The following is a 22,193-nucleotide window of genomic DNA, read 5'->3' as shown; positions in this document are numbered from 1 at the left end:
AAGGTGAGTACAAAATTTTAAACTTGATTCTCACAAACACTTACCCATTACAGGGCGTCCCAAATGTCGTTAACCAGAGCCCCACACCAACTAAAACGGTTTTTTGCCACTCAATCCGGAAATGGCGTTCAACATTTAAAAGAACGCGCCCTGATTGAGCTAAAAGGTCCGGACGCTTGCGATTTTTTGCAAGGGGTGATTACCAACGATATTAACCATATCGCGGACGGTGCGGGCAGTATGTACTCCATGTTTTTGAACGTTAAGGGACGCGTCCTGTTCGACGCTTTGATTTATAAAATGGAGGAGAAAAACTGTTTTTGGATTGAGTGTGATTCGGCCAGCACTAGCGCCCTGCAAAAACACTTGAAAATTTACAAGGTCCGTCGCAAGGTTGAGGTTTCCTGTCTGGATTATCAAGTTCATGTATTGTTTAACCTGGGAAATATCAGTGTGGAAACTGACGGACACTGTCCAGCATTGAATGATTTTAACTGTGATGTCCTGCCAAAAAGTTCCACGCATTTTACAACTTTCAAAGATTTGTTGTTGTTTAAAGACCCTAGAGTGGCCCAACTGGGTTTTAGAGTAATTTCCAAGCCTGCAAGTGACATAATTCAAGCTGTACAGTCTTTAGGGCAATGCAGTAACACTTCAGACTATAGAAAGTTGAGGTATAGTTTAGGGGTGGGTGAGGGAACTTCAGATTTGCTTTTTGGCACTTCATTCCCCTTAGAATGTAACTGTGACTATTTGCACGGTGTAAGTTTCCATAAAGGCTGTTATATAGGACAGGAGCTAACAGCCAGATCACATCATACTGGCGTTATTAGGAAACGGTTAATGCCGCTATTTTTCTCAAAAATCCCTACAAGTTTACCGGAAAATAGTGTGATAACTCATAACAGTGTTAATTTAGGGAAGTTGCGTGGTATTGAGGGTAATTTAGGGTTAGCACTGCTGAGAATCAATCAGGCTTTAGAGTTTGAAAATATTAGCGTGGGTAATGGTGAGGCTAGAGTTGTACGGCCATTTTGGTGGCCTGTCGAGTTACCCAAAGAAAAATTGAATGTACATTCTCCTAGTTAATCTTCAAATAAATTCTAGTTTAGTTAAAAACGTGTTTTCTTGCAGCTAGGATGACTGATGAAGCTGTTATCACAAAAGACAGCAACGAGTTGCAGTATTTCAATTGCGATCTGTGCGGATTGAGGGAGAAATACGAGTATTTCGGTCGGGCACCGCCGTTCAGTAAAAATTTTAAACTCTCAGAGGATTCCTACTTGATTCAAGACCCCTTTATAGCACCGAAACAAGGGGAAATTCTGATAATTGGGGCGCATTGCATTGTTTGCAATAAAATGGTTTGTAAAGACACCGCCTGCAGTTTATACTACCGTGGAACTTATTGTTTTGACTGTGCCAAGGTTAGGGCCAGTACATTACCAAAAGCTGTGCAAGAAAAAATGAGTAGAATTGTAAAATAAATAGTTGTGCTACCATATAGTTTTCATTGTTCTGAAACTCCCAGAAAATTATAGCATCAGCATAGATGCTGTATTAGCGCCATCTCTTAGAGTTTACCATTGCTCTGGTTGTCTATACTTATCATTTACTATAATTTAAGGTATTGAATTAAAAAAAAAACTTAATAAATTTGAAAATCGGCAAATTTCTTGTTTAGTAATAAACATAAATAAAGTACAACTTACAGTACCCTAAATACGTTAATAACAAGAAAAAAAATCTCTTACAGAATACAGATCAAATTAGTTTTGCATCACACTTAATTGGAAATATTGGTACCTCAAACCAGTAAAAAATATCACACAACGGCGACAAAATTGACAAAAATACCTAGTTTCTGTCGTTAAATTGGAGGTTTAATTAAAAAAATAAAGGAGGTCAAACCGCTTAACGCATCCTATACCGATTTTCTTCGTGCACTTCACAGAGATCCCCTTTAAAGTCCAGTTTAATAACGAAATCGAGATCGCGATTGTTTCTCATGTTGGGCTTCATGGTGAATGTGCCGTGTATTTCTTCGCCTTTCTGCACGGTCATGTAATCCTCAAAATAAAATACTGTCTGCTTCCAGTGAGTGTAGGGGGCGTCCGGGGCCGTAGTAAAACCGATCCTCTTGTGGCATTTAGTGAATTCAACGTTAAAATACGTGACTAACGCTTGAACGTAGTCGTTTCTACGGACGTGTAGCGAAAAGTTTGATGAAAAGTCCAGATCTTCTTTTTTCACCGTATACAGATCGACTTCCTTGACCAGAGCTGGATTAGTGACCACCTGTTTTGGGTCAACTACATCCACTAACGGTTCACTTATGGCGACCTAAATAAGTTATATAAATCAGATGTTTCACTGCATTTAGTGTGAAACTGACCTTTCTTATAGAACTCATGTCAAAACCGTAAACATCGTCCCACCAATTAATTTTTTCGTCTTTATACTGACGATCCTCTATGGCGGTTATAAATAAGCAACAACGATCAGGGAACAACAGACCGTCAGGTTTTAACCATTTGTCTCTATAAATGCAAACTCAAAATGTTACTTTTTTTGTGTTGGAAGGATGAGGGTTAAAGAAGGAAGACTGGTTAAAGAAAGCAACTACAGGGGGAGACACACAACAGAGAGTATTTAGGAAGACATTCTCTCACCCATTTGAGCACTTACCTAGCAAATAAAACTGTATCCAACATGCTCTCATAAAACAAGCAATAACCCATCCATTCTGAGATGATAATATCGACTTTTTCTATACCGTCTGGAAGTGTGATTTCCTCAACTTTCCCTGCAACCCAACTGTCTTCAAACAATCCCCCCAAAAAAAACAAAATTATCACACACCTTTAACAATAGTAATTATGTGATCCAACTTGTTAGTTTCGATGATTTTTCTGGCATATTCCACAATATTGGAACACTCCACAGCCAGCACCTTTTTAGCCCCCGCTTTAGCGGCGAACATACTGAGTATTCCAGTGCCGCAGCCAATGTCCATCACCACTTTGCCATTGAACAAATGCTTGTTGTGGTACATGGAGTTTCTATAAGTCAGGGTGCGCACTTCGTCTTTTAACATTTCCTCGTGGATGCCGAAATGTGCGTAGGAATCAAAGTAGTAATCGCGGGAGGTCATTTCCTCCGCAGGAACGTCTTCCATTCTCTCCACTTTAGCGGAAACATGATTGGTGGTTGGAGCCACTTCCATTGTAGTGTCCATTGCTTTAACGGCTGTTAAAGAGAGAACATCAATTGAGAAATTGAACGGTGTATCAATTAAAGCAGATTAGAACAAAAAAACCGGCAAATGGTGGTTATTTCTTAACAAAACAAGCACAACTACACGTGTTGGATTTAATGGTGAAAAAGGTAAAGAATGCTTACTTAAGACTAGTACAAAGCTACCATACCTTGAGCTACGGCTATTTCAATGAGTTATCACCTTACAAAGCACAAATTTATCAAGTTTTACCCTAAATATTGGCGCCTAAAACCCAGTTGGTTTCAGCGTTTTTACTGAAAAGGTAATCCCAATCCTTTTGCTTGACAGTGACATTTAACTTACAGGAGACAGAATTTTGACAAAACTCATCTGACACTAGGTCACGTGGCATCGTAAGTCTAATCGTTAAGCAGTCACGTGACTAAAACAACAACATGTCACCTGTAAATTTTTTATTACCAACAACATCACCCTTGATTAGTGGTATTTTAATAACTAGATTTTTAAACAACCAGACATGTTTTAAACAGACGAAGCAGTCAAAATGTTTCCCCAGTCATACTCTGGAGATATTCTGCACTTGAATGTTGGAGGCAAAAGGTAAAAAAAAAACACCCAGACACTCTGAAAATCAAGAAGTGGATTTTTCAGGTTTTCCACATCCAGACAAACCCTCACCCTGATTCCAGATACGTTTTTTACCGCACTGTTAAACGGACGAATCTCAAGCCTCAGAGATGAAAAAGGTTGCATTTTTATTGACAGAGACCCCAAAGTGTTTTCGGTTATCCTAAACTATTTGAGAACTAGAGAAATTGATGTTAAAAACATCGACTTGAGAACTCTGAGGCACGAAGCCGAGTACTACAATATTGCCCCCCTGGTGCGGAGATTAATGCTTTGTGAGGAACTAACACAATCAGCCTGTGGGAATGTGTTGTTTTACGGTTATTTGCCACCACCTGGTAAGGGACTTTTCCCTGAATTTTTTAAAATTTAACACTGAAAATTAGCAATCCCTGTTCAGGATAATGGAGCTTCACAAGTGGCTACTGAAACAACAGGAGTTCATAGAGCACCTTTACCACAAGGAGAGAGTACAAGAACTGATCAAGCAGAACTGGATTCCCTTCAACTCCCAGGTCCTAGTGGACAAAGTCATGTAGTAGGAGCTCACTATAATAAACCTCAAGGTAAATTACTTTTTTTGTTGGATAGTTTGAAAATCTTGATGTTTGGTGAATGAACCTGACAGTTATCAGCTGAGATTTATCTTGCTAAATAGTGATATTGAGGTTAAGGCAAGGCATGGTTTCCACTTGGTATTCACATGAAAAGTGATTACAGGTCATTCACGTAACTCTTCATTGGAGCTACGCCTACAAGCCGGACTTCAGTCTGGCTACAGTAGGAGTTCGCAGGATTTGAGGGGTATCGGCAATCGAGGACACTCGAGGACAGCCTCGTTAGATTTAAGACACACGCGCAACTCTTCGGCCGATTTAAATAAAATCATACGAAACGATTTGGGACTGATTTTTGGAAGTGCCGGTGAGTGACAAATTTTTGACAGACGCAAGAGACAGTTTGCTTCCGTATGCAGGTAGTAGTTGGGCGGATCCTCTTCGAGTACAAATTATTAAAGCGCACCACAATTGGATTGTTGTGGCGTACGCCCATTTTGTGGTGTGTTACAGGTAAAATAAAAGCTTCTTGGCCTACAGTGTTGCAACACTGACTGTTTTTTCAGGTTAAAAGATTCCAGCGGTTGGCAGCAAGTATTCACCAGTCCGCACATAGAAAGCTTAATCGAACGGTTGGCAGTTAATGCAAAAATGGGGTCCAGCGAAACGTCCAAAATGGTTGCCATTTCCTATGGCAGTCAAGTGCGTTTGTGGGGCATATCCGATACCGGTGCCAGGACGAACGTTGGTAGGTTACTTTTTATTGCGGCGTTGCCAAGTTGTACATGATTGTCAACCAGGTATATTCAACTTGCATGTGCGAGTTGAGTACTTGTTCTTCATTGGGAGTCAACTGGTGGCTTTGTCGCCTTCGGGAAAATTGGGAGTGTGGCACGCGATGACGCAACACTGGCAAACGCAAGACGTCATGCCGATCGCGTCATTTGACACTGCAGGCTCTATATTGTTGTTAGGTTGTAACAATGGATGCATTTATTACATTGGTACGATTTAAATTCCCTTGAAACTTTGGCTGGTAACTCGAAAAATTTTGCGCAGACATGCAGAAATTCCCCTTGAGAATGAAGGATAACGATCTGCTGGTGACTGAACTGTATAAAGATCCAAACAGCGATCCGGTTACTGCTATTTCCGTTTATCTCACCCCGAAAACGAGTAAGTGTATGCGGCTGTGTTTAGGCTGAGTTTAGCTAGTAATAGCATAGACTAAATGATAGGTACAGACAACCAGCGCAATGTAATTAAAGTGGCACCCAAAAAGGAAGCCCTTTATGCTTTCTAATGTATTTCGGCCGCTTCAGTTGTCGATAAACTCTAAGAGATGGCGCTAGTACAGTTCGTTTTTAGTTTTAAACTCTTAAATCTCCTGACTAATTTTAAAGTACAAACGGTCACGTGACTGTTTTAAGATTAAACATGAAAGTAACCCCCTTGATGAATATTAAAAATAAACAAATAACTAATCTAAAAATACAACAAAGTGAAACACAATAATAGTTAAAGAAAACACATACAAAATCTGTCATTTTTTGTCTGTTAATCGAAACAAAACAAAAAATGTGATATGTCAACTAGACAACGCCGCATTAAAACTGACGTGTTCCAACAGAATATGTCCATTAATCTTCCAGAGGCCTCTGGCAGTTTCAAATCACTTAAATGACATTTCTGAGGCTTCTGACACTTCAAAATGTCTTCCAAGCAAGCCCTAGTAAGTTTTAAAAGTTTCTGACAATCCAAAATGTCCTCCAGAGGCCTCTGGCAATTTTAGATTACTTAAATGACGTTTCAGAGGCTTCTGGCACTTCAAAATGTCATCCAGACGCCTCTGGCAGTTTTAGATTACTTAAATGACGTTTCAGAGGCTTCTGACATTCCAAAATGTCTCCCAGAGGCCTCTGGCAAGCTCAAGTAGGTTTTAAACGTTTCTGACAATCCAAAATGTCTTCCAGAGGCCTCTGGCAGTTTCAAATCACTTAAATGACATTTCTGAGGCTTCTGACACTTCAAAATGTCTTCCAAGCAAGCCCTAGTAAGTTTTAAAAGTTTCGGACAATTCAAAATGTCCTCCAGAGGCCTCTGGCAATTTTAGATTACTTAAATGACGTTTCAGAGGCTTCTGGCACTTCAAAATGTCTCCCAGAGGCCTCTGGCAAGCTCAAGTAGGTTTTAAACGTTTCTGACAATCCAAAATGTCTTCCAGAGGCCTCTGGCAGTTTTAAATCACTTAAATGACATTTCTGAGGCTTCTGACACTTCAAAATGTCTTCCAAGCAAGCCCTAGTAAGTTTTAAAAGTTTCTGACAATGCAAAATGTCCTCCAGAGGCCTCTGGCAATTTTAGATTACTTAAATGACGTTTCAGAGGCTTCTGGCACTTCAAAATGTCTCCCAGAGGCCTCTGGCAAGCTCAAGTAGGTTTTAAACGTTTCTGACAATCCAAAATGTCTTCCAGAGGCCTCTGGCAGTTTTAAATCACTTAAATGACATTTCTGAGGCTTCTGACACTTCAAAATGTCTTCCAAGCAAGCCCTAGTAAGTTTTAAAAGTTTCTGACAATGCAAAATGTCCTCCAGAGGCCTCTGGCAATTTTAGATTACTTAAATGACGTTTCAGAGGCTTCTGGCACTTCAAAATGTCTCCCAGAGGCCTCTGGCAAGCTCAAGTAGGTTTTAAATGTTTCTGACAATCCAAAATGTCTTCCAGAGGCCTTTGACAGTTTCAAATCACTTAAATGACATTTCTGAGGCTTCTGACACTTCAAAATGTCTTCCAAGCAAGCCCTAGTAAGTTTTAAAAGTTTCTGACAATCCAAAATGTCGTCCAGAGGCCTCTGGCAATTTTAGATTACTTAATATATTACTTATTAAGCCCATCTCACGGTTCTTACTTAAATTAATTTTCACTTCTATTACCACTTATCATTTAGTTTATGGTAATAGTAAACTCAGCTGGAATTCAATTACTTAACGCCTTGTGTTTCATGCCAGCTTCTGAGAGGGGCCGAGAAGGTATGCAAGCGCGGTTTTCAGCTTTCACAATGCTAAAATTTACTTTTGATGCAACATTAAAAAAAAGACAAAACAGACGGGTTACAAGGTTAAAAGCACAGCAAATCATAAAGTTCAACATTGACAATGTCTACATCATCCTGGGCTAGTCAGATGTTTTCTGTAAAACGTCCCTTGTTGCCAGTTTTCCACTTAAACTTTCAATGAACATAATTTTGATTAGGAGAACTCTGAGTAACTTCCTTCTGTTGTCGATTTCTGATCACATTAACAAACGATTTTTCTGCACTTTTGCTGGTATACAAACACAAGACATCAAGCTACCAATACAAAAACACAGCTGCTACAAAACCATTTTAGTTTCTATAAATGTGCGATTAACACGAAAACGCGTTTACACAGATCTTTGCGGCAACTGGATCGAAATTGCCTACGGGACTACGTCCGGAGCTGTCCGAGTTATTGTCCAACATCCCGAGACTGTCGGACATGGACCACAGTTGTTTCAAACGTTCACAGTACATCAGAGCAAAGTCACCAAGGTATGGTAGTTGGTAGATTGTTATTAGGCAAAAAAGCAGCAAGTTATTACCTGAATATCATTGATCAAGAAGTAGGTTTGCTCATTTACACTCAAAGTGGAAATTATTTGTCTCTGTATCTAGTTTTAAAGCTAAAAAAACTACATATCAACATAAATCATAGCTTGGTAATTAACAACATTTTTGACTTTTACTAAGATTACTGACTGATAGTGATTTTCCTCTCTGAGATAGTTTTCTGTGGCTATTTATTAGTTACTGGTCTATTTCCATTCAAAACTACTAATTTGCAACACAGAAATGGCACTGACAGTTTTCAAATGTTCTCAAACTTGGTCCATTAATTCTTTTTTGCTAAATATCCATTCCTACATAACAATTCTCTTTTAGAATACATTAATTTGATATTTCTGTGTGTTCTTCATAAATGTAGTTATTTTGGTTTTCAAGTTTTTAATTAGACAGGATTGTTATGCAATAAACAAAGATGTAACAGTATGATGTCATTTTTAAAAGGTAAAAACTTGCTGCCCCCCTGAAATGTATGCAACCATGCAATCGTCACTTTTTGCCATTACAGGTGACATTGTCTGAAAAATATTTGGTCTCTGTCTGCTCAGAATATAATCATGTACGTTCGTGGAGGGTGACACGATTCAGGGGTATGCTTAGTACACAACCGGGTTCAACGCCGGAGGCTTCTTTTAAAATAGTGGCCCTGGAAGCTGCCGAACCAAATTTGGGCATTATAGGGGGCGCTTGCGGCTTACCTTTGGCTTCTATAGCCGGCAACGACTGCGGACCTTTCGGCGAACAAGACGACGAACAAGTGTTCGTTCAAAAAGTGGTACCGGACGCTGATCAGCTGTTTGTCCGTCTTGCGAGCAACGGAAAACGGTCCGTTAAGCATTCAGAGTTTTGATTCGTAGATTTTACTAGTCAAATTTCAGAGTGTGCGTTATTAAAGCGGTAGATGGCAGCACTGTAAGCGCCTTTTGCGTCCACGAGTGTGAGGGTTCCAGTCGGATGGGGTCCAGACCGAGAAGATTCATTTTTACCGGCCATTCGAACGGATCGATTCAAATGTGGGACCTGACTACCGCCCTGGATTTGTGTTACAAAACCGACATCGGTAATTGCGCTTGATTTGTTCCTTTTTCCCAGTTTGACGTATCGTTTTAGAAAAGTTTGACGGCGGTCCTACAGCCACTGAACTGTTACGCATGCTGGATCAGTGCGATATTAGTAACAGCCTGTGTTCGACACCCTGTATGTCGCCCTGTCCTACGGTGGTGGCAGCTGCACGTCTTAAAGCCAGCAATGTGGCTTTTTTGAACCAGCAACTGCACGGTGATAGTGACAGGAGCGGTGGTTCCACGTGATTTAAAAAAATGTTGGTTTTCTGTAAAAGTATTTTATTAAATCGTTTATTTAATGCAACAATTTGATTTTTATTCTCCTAATCCTACAGGCTTATTTAATGGTTATGGTCGAATATCACATCTGCCCTGATTTCTCTTCTAAGACGAACCGAAATGTATCGGTTTTAACGAGGCCTCCTTCTGCAAGTAAGTGGAACGTCTTCTTCGAGCAGAATCCGTTATTTCGGACCATAATTTCGAGTCCGGGTACTGTTACAACGCCAGTACAATAACAAACACGTCGATAGTTTTAATTTTAGTGAAATTTCAGTTTTATTCAATAAGGTGAGTGTTTTTATATAATTTTCTGCCATCACTACAAGGAAAACGTCTCCAGCGGAAAATGCCGATTCAAGTATGCACCTATTCATGACGTTTTGTGCGATTATATTCATACAACAACCCCCTTCGTTAGCGTGGAGTTTATGGAAGTTTCCCTCAGTCGAAACGATTTCAAAAAGAAAGACTCATCAGTTCAGTAAAGACCATCAGTCACATTGGAAGGACCTTCCAGGTCAGGCAATTTTATTGAATTATTGATGATGATTTTACTAAAACATTTGCTTTCCAGGTCGTGTTTTTGCCTCTCTACTCGGTTATCCCACTAAATGTCATCTGCAAGGACATTCGTGCACTTTGGCTTTGACTTGCTGGTGGATTGGTGGTTCCAGCCAATCTGGCTGTGGTCCCAGTTCCTGGATAGTTGCCTGTTGTGTTAATCCAATCCAGTATCAACAATCCGTGATTGTCAATGAAATAGAGTGAGCAAAAAAACACTAAATAAGTAAAACATTATTTATTTTGTAATCCTAGGCAAAGGGAAAATTTAATTTCCCAAACAATCCAACGTCGAAATGACTTTCTCAATGACCTGGAGGGTAGTTGTGGTCTGTCCAATGATCGCGTACTGCAAAAACGAATTATTGGAGGAAAACAGGCGGAATTCGGTCAGTTTCCCTGGCAGGCCTACATTAAAATATCCACCTATCAATGTGGTGGAGTATTAGGTAACTAACCACAATTTTAATTAAATTAACCTGATGGTTTAAGGTAGTTTCTAGGAAATTCGTGGCCACTGCCGCCCATTGCATTCTACCGGCAAAAATGTCGGAACTTTTAGTGTATTTGGGGGAGTTGGACACCCTGGACACTGGCGAAGTGGAGGAGCTAGCTCCGGCCGAGCTGCACCGGGTAATATACCTCAATTGTGTTTGAGTTCAAACTGTAATTCCTGATGATTAGGTGAAGAAACGTTTGATACATCCAAACTTTCGGTACAAAGCCACGCAACCGGATAGGTACGATGTGGCCCTTTTGGAGCTAGTAACCGAAGCGGGATGGAATTTCCATATTTCCCCAATTTGTCTACCGGACGTTTCCATTAATCTAACAGGGAGGGAGGGTGTGGTGGCTGGTTGGGGGAAAATCGACCCTCTGAGCAAGAAAATAGGCACTAACCTGTTGAGAAGTGTTACAGTTCCTATAGTAGGCGAGTAGCATGTTTCTTGACTTTTGGTGAATGCGCTCACACACTGTCTTTGCAGACATAAATAAATGCATGACCTGGCACAAAACCAAGCAAATCGTGGTTGAACTACACCAAGAAATGATTTGTGCCGGACACGAAATGGGGAAACAGGACGCGTGCGTTGGAGACTCTGGTGGTCCCTTAATAGTCTTGGAAAATGGTTTTATTAATTCAACTTTGGTGTCACAACTGGGAATTTTAAAATTTACTAATTACAGGCAGATGGACCTTGGTGGGCATTACCAGCGCCGGTTTTGGGTGCGGCGAACCCCATCAACCTGGGATTTACCATAAAGTTTCGACCAGCGTCGACTGGATTCGGAAAATTATACAAAGTTAACTGTGATTTGTTGAAACAATTTAATATAATCAGACAAAGTAGTTTGTAAGATTTATTTTAATCACTCTGTAAGGAACCCTAAACATTCACACTGACAAGTTCTGTTAAATTGACCAGTTTACTGATAGAGGGTGCCATAAACCCCACATATTTTGTGCCATATAACATTGAACCAGCTGATGTGATTGACCGTGGCATTATCTATCAACAAAACGCTACTACGGGTTAAGGTTACATTAATGACATACTTTCACCGAGAAAGGTCTCAGTCATCAGGAACGGATACTAGAATTCAGTGGCGGCATCAGGTGAAAGTAATTTAGAGGGGAATTGGGAGCAAACATTGTATTTTGTATATTCGTCAGCAAAATGCACCGACTTCCCCAATCGTTTGGATTGGAAAGAAAAAGTGATCCCGTTACAGTAGTTGAATTGCTTCCTTCCCTCTACGAATCGCCAATAATTCTTCGTTTCATTGTACGCAGAAATTTCGTCACCGTGACGTATATTATTATTATATGGACGGATATTTCAGCTTTCCATTTTGATTTGTGTGTAATTTTATTAGCATAATTAAATCATATGACATATGTCGCAAAACGCGTACGAATCCGTGTCTGTCGCGGGACTTTCTATTAAACTGCAATTTTTATCGATTATCAAGCCATAAATTTACGGTTGGAAAGTAGAAAAAAGTCAGAAAGTTCATCAGTCAGCCAAGGAAGTAAATTTCAAATTAACGAAAGGCTTGTACGCACAGAGAAATAGATACATCCATTGGCCACAAGTCACGTGAGCATTCAACCAATGAAACTTGACATTTACTGTTTCTGAGTTGTGATGTGACGTAATTTGATAAGAAACCAGATAAATCAAGTAGACATGGGGTGTTCTAATTGACGTGTTTGTTTTTTGCAATACTGGAGTATATTGCTGTACTCTTTTAATGACATTTAGTAGAGCAGGACAGATGTTAATTTGGCACTAAAACGTCATTAACCTTGACTGCTAATAGGTAAATGAAAGGCGTTGCTTAATTGCATTTCCTTGTGTAACACAACGAAACGCCGACCGAGAACTTCAAATTTCCATTAAAACGAAGAAAGTTATTTCATCTGTCAATAATTCCCGTGTAATACCAACGAGACCGTAACGAAGAGAAACGTGTAAACCAGTGGCGTGCACTCTCTCTTGTCAAACTGAAACCGGCGGTTTTCAAAATGTACGACACTGGTCACGCGGCGGCCATATCCAATCAAGTGAAAGAGAAATGTTTTAAAAAAAAAGCGAATTGAGATAGCACCGGTCAATTTTTAGGCTCGGACGCACAATTTCTCCTTCGTGATCAACGATTTTACTCTCGTTTGGTCCGCGTTCACGTTGAGTCCGTATTTTGCTCGAAAATGTCCAAATTTGCCTCAAACATGGAAAATTAGTGAAAGTTCCGTACGCTCTAGATACCTGTAGTAAGATGCGTTTAGTGCGTGGTCAAATCAAGCGAAATGTGATTTTGTGTGGTGCTTTAGTTGCTTTTTTTGGATTTTACATGCAAATCACCTCAGCAACGGATACCAATGAAATTCAAGGTATTATAGTTTGTCACTGTCAATTTTAGTAAAAATCAACATGGCTGACGTGTATGTGTCATAAAGTCACGTGTTCTAAAATGATCAAGGTTTAAGTTTAAATATCTATTAGTAAGTAATTCAGTGCATAACTGATTTAGTTTATTATTTGTTAAAAATGTTTACAAAACTCTGCAATAACAATTTAGAAACTGTCTACATAACAATTGATGTTACGCATTTTTGTACACAAACATTTATAAGTAAAAATTGCATTGAAGATACGGTAATGCGAACACAATGGGACAATTTTACTACATGTTCATACCAAATTGGTACATAATAAACCAGGAAGTTATTTTGCTTGCTGATTCCTTGAAAATCCCTACGTGTGTGAGTAAAGTGGATTTTTTTGTAATTTTCAGGAGAGGAGAAACAAAAGTTGTATTACGCCCCACCTAAATTGAGGTTTTTCGACGAAATCGGCCGTAAGTAAGGACATTTTTCATTATTTTACTACCTTGAACCAATAATTGGTTTTGGCAAACTTTCGAACCGCCGGAACAATGTTAAAGTAAAAGTGAAAGTCCTACAAAATAGTGTAACTTAAAGAGAGCTTTCACTATCAACCTTTTACCATATTACTAGCACATTCCTAACTATTTCTTAGGTAAAAATAGTGTTTTAATTGCATTATGTCAGTCCACATATGTGTACATTTTAATAGTGCTGGGTAGTTTCTGATTGGTTTAAAAACCAGCTTTTTTGACCAATCACAAACAATTATGCACACAGATCACATGTGGACTTGAATAATAATGATTTTATTAATTCAAGTGATGTAAAACGTTAATTTACTAGAATGGGCAAATTCAGGACTTCAATATTCAGAAAGCTTATTGAATGACAGATGAAAGTCACAAGAAGGCTTAATTTTGAAACTCACTTTAATAAACAGTTTACTTACTTGACGAATGGCAATCCAAACACTTTTACTATTGCCTGCATCGCTTTTTCCGTGTTAATATCGCAAAAAAAAACAGAAAAAAACCCTAAAAAAGTAAACACAACCAGTCGCGATTTCAACGCGTATTACTACTGTCACCTGAGTGACGTTTGTCAAAATTTGTCTAGTCAATGAAATGAAAGCAGATATTGGATAGGTCATCTGAGGCTTGTTATTTAAACAAAACACTTTCGCTGATGACTGGAATTTCAATCAAAAAGATGCTTAAAGTTCATTATAATAAATAAATAACGTATTAAAAACCAATATTGCTGTAATTGGTTACGGAAACAATGCGAGCGTCAATTAGAGCAATAGTACGAGGGCAGGAGTAGCAAAACTTTTAGTAGCAAGTAAAACACTTGGGTACCCTTACTACAAATGTGCAGCAGCTTTCACTTGCCATACGAACCATAACAAAGTGGCTTCTTCATATGTTTTGGGTGGAAAGTTGGTTTTCAGTCGGGCACCGACCACTTTCCGGCGATGTAGATTTTAGTTCCAAATCGCACTTACCAATTTTCCACACGGGGGTGAATTTTTCTCAATTGACACCCTTACTAAACAATGATGACGTCACGTTCAGTGTTGTTCCTAGTGTTTGTAGTGGTTTGTGTGGGGGACGTTAGGACGTTACCCAACGAGAAACAGGCTCAGGAATTGTTGCTGTTGGATAGTTTAGCCAAAAAGGGTTCGACAGGGTTAGGAAGTCAAGATTCGTTAATGGAAATGTTAGGGAGAAGTAAGTTTGGCCCTTTTTTGTTTGCGTGAATCCCAGCATAGTGATTGGTCAAAAAAAGTAGCTTTCAGCTGGCTGATTGGCTCGAATGTTGTCCTTAATTAAAACAAATCAAGGTGTTTGACAATTATTACTTGCGGACAAAACAATACAATTACTTATAATACGAGGCCAGGTTTTAATGTAAATACTAACCTTATTTACAGTGATTCCCCAGTCTTGTCGTTATCGGGGAGTAAAATACGAGTGCGGACTGAGCATTTCTTGTGTCCTGGGCGGCGGACGTCCCTTGGATCTTTGTTCCGGTGGCATGATTTGGGCGTGTTGCGTGGACAGGGACAACTCGGACAATTCCCATTCGTCGTCAACACCTACTCAACAATCTGACGTAGGTGTCCTGCACAATGCTAGTAAGTGTCTGAGTAAAAGTCTGAATTTGTTAAACTGGGGGTTTAATAACTGAAAAATGCATTATTTATTAACCTAAAGGATAGAAAACAGCACTACAATGAGTTTGACATTTTGTATATTCGTTTTCCTAACCAATCAGTTGAGGAGTAGCGTGCTTTCTTTCTCACACTTAGTGATTTTATGAAACGTACGATTTTTGACAGAAAAAACATTTGACAACTGAGCGCATTTAACGTCAGTGTCGTTTTCTATCATATACAGGGTGTTTACAGACATTTTTCGTGTAGTGGCGCATGTACTACTGTAAATAGTGTGTGAAAATAACCATCAGCTAACTAGAACTGTTTTTCCTTCCATTACCATCATTAACTCCCCAAAGATCATGACGTTTATCATCTAGTTAGCGTGTATCCTGAAGGAAATGACGTAGAGGAAAACCATCCAGAGTCGAATAACGTGGATCGACCTCCCTTCGCCCCTCAAACGTAAGTAAGCCTAATTAACATACAGAGTGTGTTTGACGCAAATCAAACCCAGTAAACCGACCCAAGAGCAGCATTATAACCGTCCCACCAGCTTGGGCCACCCTAAACCCAATTTGGGCGGCCAAACCCACCCAATGTACACCAGACCGTCCAGCCATCATCATTCAAACGGTTTTGTACAGGAGGCTGATTATGATTACCCCCAAACTGGTTACATTGAACCGTATGGGAATATTGGTAACTAACCGGTTTTTGTTGCTTTTGCACGCACTTTTGGGACGTTCTGTATATATTATGCAAGTTAGTTAATTGAACAGTTCAGCGAAACTTGATTTAAGTTTCTGGAAACTCGTTACCGTTCACTGAACTGGTTAATTGGGATAACTTTCTCTTTGCCTGGATGGTTATACTGACTTACTAAAGGATCACAAGTGTACAAAGTTCATTAGGAAGGAGTTCTTGATCAGTTGGTGGAGGGTTTCTTTAATATTGTTGTAACACCCAGGAATGGAAATTCGGTTCGGTTTTTACAATCTTTTGACAATTCAATTTCAGACCTCTAATCTAAAACGTTCCCGACATATTGAGCCAAAACAGCAAAAAACGAGAGTCAGCTTTGACACCCTCTAGCGGCTAAACGGGACAACTTAGCCGTGCCCGCTCAACGTCACGTGATAGCCCCGTTCATTAGCTTTCTTTTGTTATACACTGGTTTTATACAGGGTGTTTCAAATAAGCGAGTTATAAACGATTTTCTGGAAAAGTGCACGAAAATTTAATCTAAATTAGGGATTTTTGGGCCCACTATACTAACGGCGACCATTTTGGATTTTCCTTAATCAAAGTGATTTTTCTAACTTGATTTGAACCTGGGGAACACAAATTTGAAGTCCGTTTTGCTCTCTCTTTCTGATTTTCGGTAAACTACAAGTGGCAACTGTTTTGGACACTCTGATTTTCTTGTAGGTACCAGACCCTTTTACTGCACTTTTACAACACACATCAGACACACTAAAAATGTTTTTCTGCTAATTTAGTGGTAAATTAATTTCAGGTTGTGGCGAACTACAAACCAGGTCCAATAGGATTGTGGGCGGTCATTCTACTGGGTTCGGGTCCCATCCCTGGCAGGTGGCTTTGATTAAAACCGGCTTTCTGTCCAAAAAACTGGCCTGTGGCGGAGCCTTACTGAACGAAAAATGGATTATAACCGCTGCTCATTGCGTTGCCACGTACGTTTTGCCAACTTTTGGCTCGTAAATGCAATTTAAGGGACAAACTTGTTTTAGAACTACGAACGGTAACATCAGGATTCGTTTAGGGGAATGGGACGTGCGTGACCAGAATGAAAAATACGGTTTCGAGGAGTATTCAGTAAGGGTTTATAGAGGTTAAAGGGGTTGAAAATGTCAACTGGGTTTTATAGGTGGAGAGAAAAGAGGTGCATCCAGCATATTCGCCGACCGACTTTAAAAACGACGTGGCTTTGGTGAAACTGGATCGAAAAGTGCGATTTCGCCAACATATCATTCCAGTTTGCCTACCATCGCCTACGGTAAGTTTCAGCAAAAGCTTGACGATTAAAACTAAATAACTATATAGGTTAAACTACCTGGACGAGTGGCTACGGTAGCTGGATGGGGCAGAACTAGACACGGACAGGCTACAGTACCTTCGGTGCTCCAGGAGGTGGACGTGGAGGTTATCACCAATGACAGATGTCAAAAATGGTTTAGGGCGGCCGGACGTCGCGAAATCATTCACGATGTTTTCCTATGCGCTGGTTATAAAGAGGTAGGTAATTGTCTTGTCTACTGTTTGACGTTTGTTGACAGTTTCTTTAAACTTTTCCCGTTGCCACTTAAATTTATCGATTCGGTTATTATTTTGTGTGAGTTGTATTTGTGTTTTTCAAATTTTGATATGTTTGGCAACCAAAAATGTCTAAACCAGTATAGTGAGGGCAAACAATGGCCGATAGATGTTTCATGTGACATACATAAAGTTTGCCGCTTACCTTGCAGGTTTACCATCAAGAAAATAACACACACACAGTCCAGAAAGTAATTTTACGAGTAACTAACGACACTTGATTTAATTTTCCCGTTTTTTTTGTGTATATTTTGCTTTGACCAACTTAACCTCACTCTTGTAAGGATTGTCAAATCAACTGAAGCACTGTCAATGTCAATTGTCAGTCATTATGTTTCTGTCCTTTGCTAACATTACAAACACACTGATGCCATGTTGCCGCATGCTCCCGTGAAAAAGGTCATCATAGGTTATAGGTTTCACCGTATTTTTGTTTTTTTTTTATGAGATTGATGTCAGATTGTCTATTTGACTTAGTTCTAGCCAAAAAAGGGCGGATGAAGCTGGTTTTTGTGAAAAGAATCGTAAAAAAAACGTCAGGTTACACCAAGTCTAGGCAGTGTTGCCAAGTCAAAATATTTAATTTAATTTAATCATTGATTGATTCTTGCTATAAAAACCGTACTTCAAAAATACAGTTTTTTTCATTTTTTAGGTTTTAAAGGATAATTTAGCTAGGCAGTCACGTGACCATTGTCAAAAATCATAAATTTTAAAAACATCTTTATATCGAATACTGTAAGAAAAAAGTTTCCAAATCCTGAATTAACGTGATTGTAGAACAGTATTTAGCTAGACGGTCACGTGATAATTGTCAAAATAACTGTCATAATTATCAGACACACGTTTTATATCAAATACTGCAAGAAAACGTTTCTAAATCCTGATTTTTGCAATTTTAGAGCATGGTTTGACAGTTTTGACGTTAGTGACAGTTGTCACGTGATTTTAGAACACTATTTAGCTAAACGTCACGTGATAATTACCAAAATAACTGTCATAATTCTCAGAAACACGTTTTATATCAAATACTGCAAGAAAACGTTTATAAATTCTGATTTTTGCAACTTTTGAGCATGGTTTGACAGTTTTGACATTATTGACAGTTGTCACGTGATTTCAAAAGACTACTTAGCTAGACTATGAAGTGACAATTGTCAAAATAACTGTTAAATCTCAGAAAATCGTCTTGTTTCGAAAACTGTGTTATAATGTAATTCCTGCAAATTCTAGTAAAATTTTGACAACTCTGACATTAGTGACAGACGTCACGTGGTTTTAAAGAATAATTTGGAGTAAGAAAATGTTTTAAGCGCTTTTTTAGAATCCCTATTAAATTTCCTTATTAATGGCAATAACGTAATTAAAACGGTAGATTATATACAAAAAAAAAACAGGAAAACGGTAGACCTGGCAACACTGACTGTTTAGGAATAAATTCCTCCCCCTTACTGCTGGAAATGTGCAACGTTGCCAAACCGAAGGTTCAAGAAAACGATATAGGACGTTTAACATGAAGAATCGTTAAATAACTTAAAAATTAGTAACTTAATAAGTATTTTTAGTTTTTACATGCAAAGTGACACTTTACTCTCTATAATTTAAGATCTCAAAAAGAGAAAAAAATATGGAAAACTTTAATTTTAAGAAATTAATAAACAATTATTAGAATGTCATTATTAATTTTGTACAGGAAAGCAGTTCTGTTTGACAACGTTGCTAAGGTTGCAAGTCATTTATGTTTAGAATGGAGAATGCCATAAGAAAGGAAATAACGTGAAAATATGAGTTTTTCTGCGCGAAAACGATTCATCCACCCTTATTTTGGTAAAAATAAATTAAATAAACAATCTCTATATCCGAACAATGTGTCTCTGGAACGCTCAAGCTGGCAACCGCGAAATATCAATAAAAACCTTTGGGACTAATCTAAGACATGAATTTCAATCTGACGTCATCCGACTTTAGGTACAATGTTGCCAACCTGCTCAACAATGCTAAAACTGACTAATTTATAGGGTGGACGTGACAGTTGTCAGGGTGATTCTGGGGGACCTTTGACGTTAACGATAGACGGGAGACGGACCCTTATAGGGCTGGTTTCCTGGGGAATTGGTTGCGGTAGGGAACATTTGCCTGGCGTTTACACCAACATACAAAAGTTTGTGCCTTGGATTGACAAAGTGATGCAGCCATAAGACAAAAATTGTAAATAAATAGTTAATAATATATATTTATTTCCCGTTTGTAAGTTTGTGCCAATGTGATAATTTTTGAGAGACTAATTTAGAGTTCCGCTGCACTTAAAATGTTATTTATTTAATAAACTTTCATCAGTAAATCTGCATCAGATATTTGTGTGGTGTCTCTTGACGGTTTTTAAGGTTACATAAATGTTCTCTATAACTTGAAATAAAATGAATTATAACCAAACTTATTAGACTCTCTCTGGTGTAATCCCCCTACATGTTGTAAACAAAAAGACAAAATAACCTTCTGATTGCTGTAGACATTTATTCCGTATAACTGTTTACAATAATATAACATCAAATAGACTGAATTACAACTAGATTAGTAACATTAATGATATGTAAGTTATAGATATGTACGATTTTTTTTAAAGTCATTTCAATGTAAGTAAAGGCAAAATTAAACTTTTTAGCACATCTTTCTGCCTTCCTTCGGGAACATCACAGTAAGACTGGTATAATAATAATTATAATATTATACTTGAGTAAAAGTTTTGTAAATATAACATATGTTTTTGAAGAAATACTAACTAATTTTCTACATAAAGATATGTTGTTATATATTGGGCCTGTTTAAATAATTAGTCTTATATAGGCCAGTTTTTGGTTTTTTACCTTATTATACTAAAATATAGTTATAAGTGCCTCAGCCATATTATAATATATAGTAGGTCCTTAACTAGTTAAAAACACAGCTTCCTTATTAATGAGAGTAATTTTAAAGTATGTGATTGGGCCAGTGCGGTCCTGTTAGCAGTTTGTCGTATTAGAGGCCAGGACCGTACTCGGCGGCCCAAAAAAAACCACACAAACACCGAGAAAAAGTTGACACAAAATTTAAAAACTACCTTTTGGTTGGGAAACAGAGTGGTCATCAGTTTAATGCATTGTCGGTCTCTTGAAAGCCAATCCGGTGATGCGTTTTTCGCCCGCGGTATGTTCGATGACGTTTTTGATTTGATCGATGGCCACCGGACCGATACACACCAAAGGATCTTTGAAATAGGAGCAAATCTAGTTGGAAACACCATTATTCTACCAAATACTTTCATTTATATAATCTGACAGAGTTACCTTTCTAGGAAGTTGCCGGTGACGTCTTTGCAACTGACAGCACAGTCCACGTGATATGTCGCATTCACTTGACATGTGACAGGACTCTGAATATTGTTTGTCTTGATGTACCGGTGGTCTGTGTTGTTAAAATTTAGTTTATCATCAAAAAGGGTAATAAATTGTATTAAACAAAAATGCAAAATCGTTCATTAAGGCCCCATTTTGTTATTTATTAATAATAACAATTTAGTATATATTTCTATCTTTTTTTTCATTTGTATTAAACAAAGAGAAATAGACGCCCACTGAGATGACATCCACCATTACCGACAGAACTAACTGTCATTGTCGAAGGTGCCTGCGATTTTAGTTTGTGGTGAGAAAGAATGGGGGGGTATTAGAGGTCTTTTTTTACAACTTTTTGAAATTCAATATCTAGGTAACTTGAGGAGCTAGAGAGGCCAGTTTTGGCTTATTTTGTAATACTTTTAACACTCTTTCCAATGACGGTTTAGCGAAATTGATACTAGTTCAAATAAAAAAGTTATTTCAAAAATACTACTATCTTGAATGCCCTTGAATTTTGTTATAGGCAATCAAATGCGCTCAGTATATTAGTATTTTTTTTTGGAATTTATATTAAACAGAGAGAGAAATAAACGCCCATTGACGACATTTTACCTGCAAACTCTACCATTGGGTCCTGAATCAGCTTCTGCACAAACCAATCCTGACTCACAATCCGAATCGCGCCTACACAACTCCCCAACTCGCCGACCATAAGCGAACAAACACGACCCGATCACTGAAATTGAAATGGATGAGATCCTGATGAGCGATCAACATCAACAACACCACATACGCTCACCTCCATCAACGTCAACGCAAATGGTACCTGGACAACAATGCTCATTGGCGGTGCATTTTCGTCCGTAGCACGGCGTCTCGTCTGCCTCGTTTATGTACTCTTCGAGAAAGTTATCTTCTCCATCTCTCTGAAAGTTATATTATAAGTACCCCACTGGAATAGCGTGATGTCGTATTCGCTTACCATCACACCACCCTGACCACCGTATCCCAAATTGGCCAACATTTCAGGGGAAAAACGGTTAAATAACCCACCCCAGGCGCTTACCTTTTGTATAGCCAATAGAACGGCCAGAAAGGCTGTAATGCTTTTCATTTTTGTCTATTATACTGCAAAAACCACACTGATTAATCAATATGTCAACTCATCAGTGTCAATATGAGGGACCAACTCACCTCGAAACCTTCACGTGACGCTATTCCGGGAAAACTGGGGAAACTGCTAACGTTTCAAGGCTTTCCAGTGCAGTTTTCACGCCGATCCATAAAACCGGCTTATATGACGACGATCTCGGACCCCTTCGGAAGGGTTCGTGCCCTACGTGTGGGCGTTAAGGGTGGTTTTTCTAGGTGCAAACAATGTAGTGAATAAAATCGTTAGCTTCTACCGGCTAAAATTGTATATGACAGTCCTTCAGGTGATATTATCCCGGTTT

The 22,193-nt window shown here is 38.8% G+C and overlaps 6 protein-coding genes and 2 long non-coding RNA genes across 18 annotated transcripts; 5 read left to right on the top strand and 3 right to left on the bottom strand.

Annotated features, from left to right (window-relative positions):
* The first annotated feature begins 9 nt into the window (after positions 1-9).
* LOC145737590 (iron-sulfur cluster assembly factor IBA57, mitochondrial) lies at positions 10-1,119 on the top strand. The gene has a single exon (XM_081992326.1). It carries the CDS (start codon positions 64-66, stop codon positions 1,087-1,089), a length of 1,026 nt encoding a protein of 341 aa, XP_081848452.1. The 5' UTR covers positions 10-63; the 3' UTR covers positions 1,090-1,119.
* A 533-nt stretch (positions 1,120-1,652) lies between these two features.
* Art1 (arginine methyltransferase 1) lies at positions 1,653-3,582 on the bottom strand. 2 transcript variants are annotated; one of them, XM_081992324.1, is made up of 5 exons: positions 3,429-3,582; positions 2,863-3,249; positions 2,689-2,806; positions 2,396-2,540; positions 1,653-2,343 (listed from the first exon to the last, which is right to left on the bottom strand). In XM_081992324.1, the coding sequence occupies exons 2-5, from the start codon at positions 3,236-3,238 to the stop codon at positions 1,915-1,917; spliced, it is 1,068 nt and encodes a 355-aa protein (XP_081848450.1). In that variant the 5' UTR covers positions 3,239-3,249; positions 3,429-3,582; the 3' UTR covers positions 1,653-1,914. The 2 variants fall into 2 exon arrangements, with proteins under 2 accessions (XP_081848450.1, XP_081848451.1); XM_081992325.1 differs by having other exon boundaries at positions 3,403-3,534.
* Positions 3,583-3,674: 92 nt separating this feature from the next.
* LOC145737580 (BTB/POZ domain-containing protein KCTD3) lies at positions 3,675-9,441 on the top strand. 2 transcript variants are annotated; one of them, XM_081992305.1, is made up of 12 exons: positions 3,676-3,841; positions 3,893-4,206; positions 4,255-4,434; positions 4,589-4,792; positions 4,845-4,938; positions 4,992-5,173; positions 5,226-5,429; positions 5,485-5,601; positions 7,859-7,998; positions 8,579-8,895; positions 8,949-9,130; positions 9,181-9,441. In XM_081992305.1, exons 1-12 carry the CDS (start codon positions 3,786-3,788, stop codon positions 9,378-9,380), a joined length of 2,190 nt encoding a protein of 729 aa, XP_081848431.1. In that variant the 5' UTR covers positions 3,676-3,785; the 3' UTR covers positions 9,381-9,441. The 2 variants fall into 2 exon arrangements, with proteins under 2 accessions (XP_081848433.1, XP_081848431.1); XM_081992307.1 differs by lacking the exons at positions 5,226-5,429; positions 5,485-5,601 and having other exon boundaries at positions 3,675-3,841.
* On the top strand, positions 5,608-7,529 carry LOC145737605 (uncharacterized). Its single transcript, XR_014180430.1, has 2 exons — positions 5,608-6,552; positions 6,613-7,529. It is a non-coding gene; the product is annotated as an uncharacterized LOC145737605 (long non-coding RNA).
* A 48-nt stretch (positions 9,442-9,489) lies between the features above and the next one.
* Positions 9,490-11,326, top strand: LOC145737585 (serine protease 27). Of its 2 annotated transcripts, XM_081992317.1 has the most exons (8): positions 9,490-9,704; positions 9,757-9,933; positions 9,991-10,180; positions 10,233-10,426; positions 10,474-10,610; positions 10,662-10,908; positions 10,964-11,107; positions 11,166-11,326. In XM_081992317.1, exons 2-8 carry the CDS (start codon positions 9,777-9,779, stop codon positions 11,285-11,287), a joined length of 1,191 nt encoding a protein of 396 aa, XP_081848443.1. In that variant the 5' UTR covers positions 9,490-9,704; positions 9,757-9,776; the 3' UTR covers positions 11,288-11,326. The 2 variants fall into 2 exon arrangements, with proteins under 2 accessions (XP_081848443.1, XP_081848442.1); XM_081992316.1 differs by having other exon boundaries at positions 10,964-11,326.
* LOC145737603 (uncharacterized) lies at positions 10,203-14,932 on the bottom strand. The gene is made up of 2 exons (XR_014180428.1): positions 14,793-14,932; positions 10,203-10,326 (listed from the first exon to the last, which is right to left on the bottom strand). It is a non-coding gene; the product is annotated as an uncharacterized LOC145737603 (long non-coding RNA).
* On the top strand, positions 12,729-19,712 carry LOC145737583 (serine proteinase stubble). Of its 6 annotated transcripts, none has more exons than XM_081992312.1 (10): positions 12,729-12,873; positions 13,278-13,340; positions 14,804-15,007; positions 15,409-15,493; positions 15,546-15,730; positions 16,548-16,725; positions 16,783-16,867; positions 16,920-17,048; positions 17,096-17,287; positions 19,384-19,712. In XM_081992312.1, exons 1-10 carry the CDS (start codon positions 12,759-12,761, stop codon positions 19,561-19,563), a joined length of 1,416 nt encoding a protein of 471 aa, XP_081848438.1. In that variant the 5' UTR covers positions 12,729-12,758; the 3' UTR covers positions 19,564-19,712. The 6 variants fall into 6 exon arrangements, with proteins under 6 accessions (XP_081848438.1, XP_081848436.1, XP_081848440.1 ...); XM_081992310.1 differs by having other exon boundaries at positions 15,388-15,493; XM_081992313.1 differs by lacking the exon at positions 12,729-12,873 and having other exon boundaries at positions 13,329-13,344; positions 15,388-15,493.
* A 142-nt stretch (positions 19,713-19,854) lies between these two features.
* Positions 19,855-22,169, bottom strand: spab (space blanket). 3 transcript variants are annotated; one of them, XM_081992338.1, is made up of 6 exons: positions 21,934-22,169; positions 21,722-21,867; positions 21,533-21,665; positions 21,352-21,475; positions 20,689-20,806; positions 19,855-20,628 (listed from the first exon to the last, which is right to left on the bottom strand). In XM_081992338.1, exons 2-6 carry the CDS (start codon positions 21,851-21,853, stop codon positions 20,494-20,496), a joined length of 642 nt encoding a protein of 213 aa, XP_081848464.1. In that variant the 5' UTR covers positions 21,854-21,867; positions 21,934-22,169; the 3' UTR covers positions 19,855-20,493. The 3 variants fall into 3 exon arrangements, with proteins under 3 accessions (XP_081848464.1, XP_081848466.1, XP_081848465.1); XM_081992340.1 differs by having other exon boundaries at positions 21,539-21,665; positions 21,934-22,162; XM_081992339.1 differs by lacking the exon at positions 21,934-22,169 and having other exon boundaries at positions 21,722-21,881.
* Between the last annotated feature and the right edge of the window lie 24 nt (positions 22,170-22,193).

This window comes from Ips typographus, linkage group LG14 (assembly GCF_016097725.1).
Source record: "Ips typographus isolate SLU linkage group LG14, UJ_Ityp_2.0, whole genome shotgun sequence".
NCBI classification, from domain to species: domain Eukaryota; kingdom Metazoa; phylum Arthropoda; class Insecta; order Coleoptera; family Curculionidae; genus Ips; species Ips typographus.
The sequence above is the reverse complement of the archived record's forward strand: the minus strand, read 5'-3'. Positions and strand labels throughout refer to the sequence as shown.

Excerpts from the sequence above, each read along its gene's own strand:
- LOC145737590 (XM_081992326.1), top strand. The coding sequence starts at position 64 with ATGTCGTTAACCAGAGCCCCACACCAACTAAAACGGTTTTTTGCCACT.
- Art1 (XM_081992324.1), bottom strand. The coding sequence starts at position 3,238 with ATGGACACTACAATGGAAGTGGCTCCAACCACCAATCATGTTTCCGCT. Across the intron at positions 2,807-2,862 it reads CATAATTACTATTGTTAAAG|GGAAAGTTGAGGAAATCACA; the intron begins GTGTGTGATAAT and ends GTTGGGTTGCAG. Across the intron at positions 2,344-2,395 it reads ACATGAGTTCTATAAGAAAG|GTCGCCATAAGTGAACCGTT; the intron begins GTCAGTTTCACA and ends TAACTTATTTAG.
- LOC145737580 (XM_081992305.1), top strand. The coding sequence starts at position 3,786 with ATGTTTCCCCAGTCATACTCTGGAGATATTCTGCACTTGAATGTTGGA. Across the intron at positions 4,793-4,844 it reads ACTGATTTTTGGAAGTGCCG|GTAGTAGTTGGGCGGATCCT; the intron begins GTGAGTGACAAA and ends TTCCGTATGCAG. Across the intron at positions 5,602-7,858 it reads TTATCTCACCCCGAAAACGA|ATCTTTGCGGCAACTGGATC; the intron begins GTAAGTGTATGC and ends GCGTTTACACAG.
- LOC145737585 (XM_081992316.1), top strand. The coding sequence starts at position 9,777 with ATGCACCTATTCATGACGTTTTGTGCGATTATATTCATACAACAACCC. Across the intron at positions 9,934-9,990 it reads ACATTGGAAGGACCTTCCAG|GTCGTGTTTTTGCCTCTCTA; the intron begins GTCAGGCAATTT and ends TTTGCTTTCCAG. Across the intron at positions 10,611-10,661 it reads CTCCGGCCGAGCTGCACCGG|GTGAAGAAACGTTTGATACA; the intron begins GTAATATACCTC and ends CCTGATGATTAG.
- LOC145737583 (XM_081992310.1), top strand. The coding sequence starts at position 12,759 with ATGCGTTTAGTGCGTGGTCAAATCAAGCGAAATGTGATTTTGTGTGGT. Across the intron at positions 15,494-15,545 it reads CCTCCCTTCGCCCCTCAAAC|TAAACCGACCCAAGAGCAGC; the intron begins GTAAGTAAGCCT and ends AATCAAACCCAG. Across the intron at positions 16,726-16,782 it reads GCTGCTCATTGCGTTGCCAC|AACTACGAACGGTAACATCA; the intron begins GTACGTTTTGCC and ends AACTTGTTTTAG.
- spab (XM_081992338.1), bottom strand. The coding sequence starts at position 21,853 with ATGAAAAGCATTACAGCCTTTCTGGCCGTTCTATTGGCTATACAAAAG. Across the intron at positions 21,666-21,721 it reads GTGGTCAGGGTGGTGTGATG|AGAGATGGAGAAGATAACTT; the intron begins GTAAGCGAATAC and ends TATAACTTTCAG. Across the intron at positions 20,807-21,351 it reads CCCAATGGTAGAGTTTGCAG|ACCACCGGTACATCAAGACA; the intron begins GTAAAATGTCGT and ends TTAACAACACAG.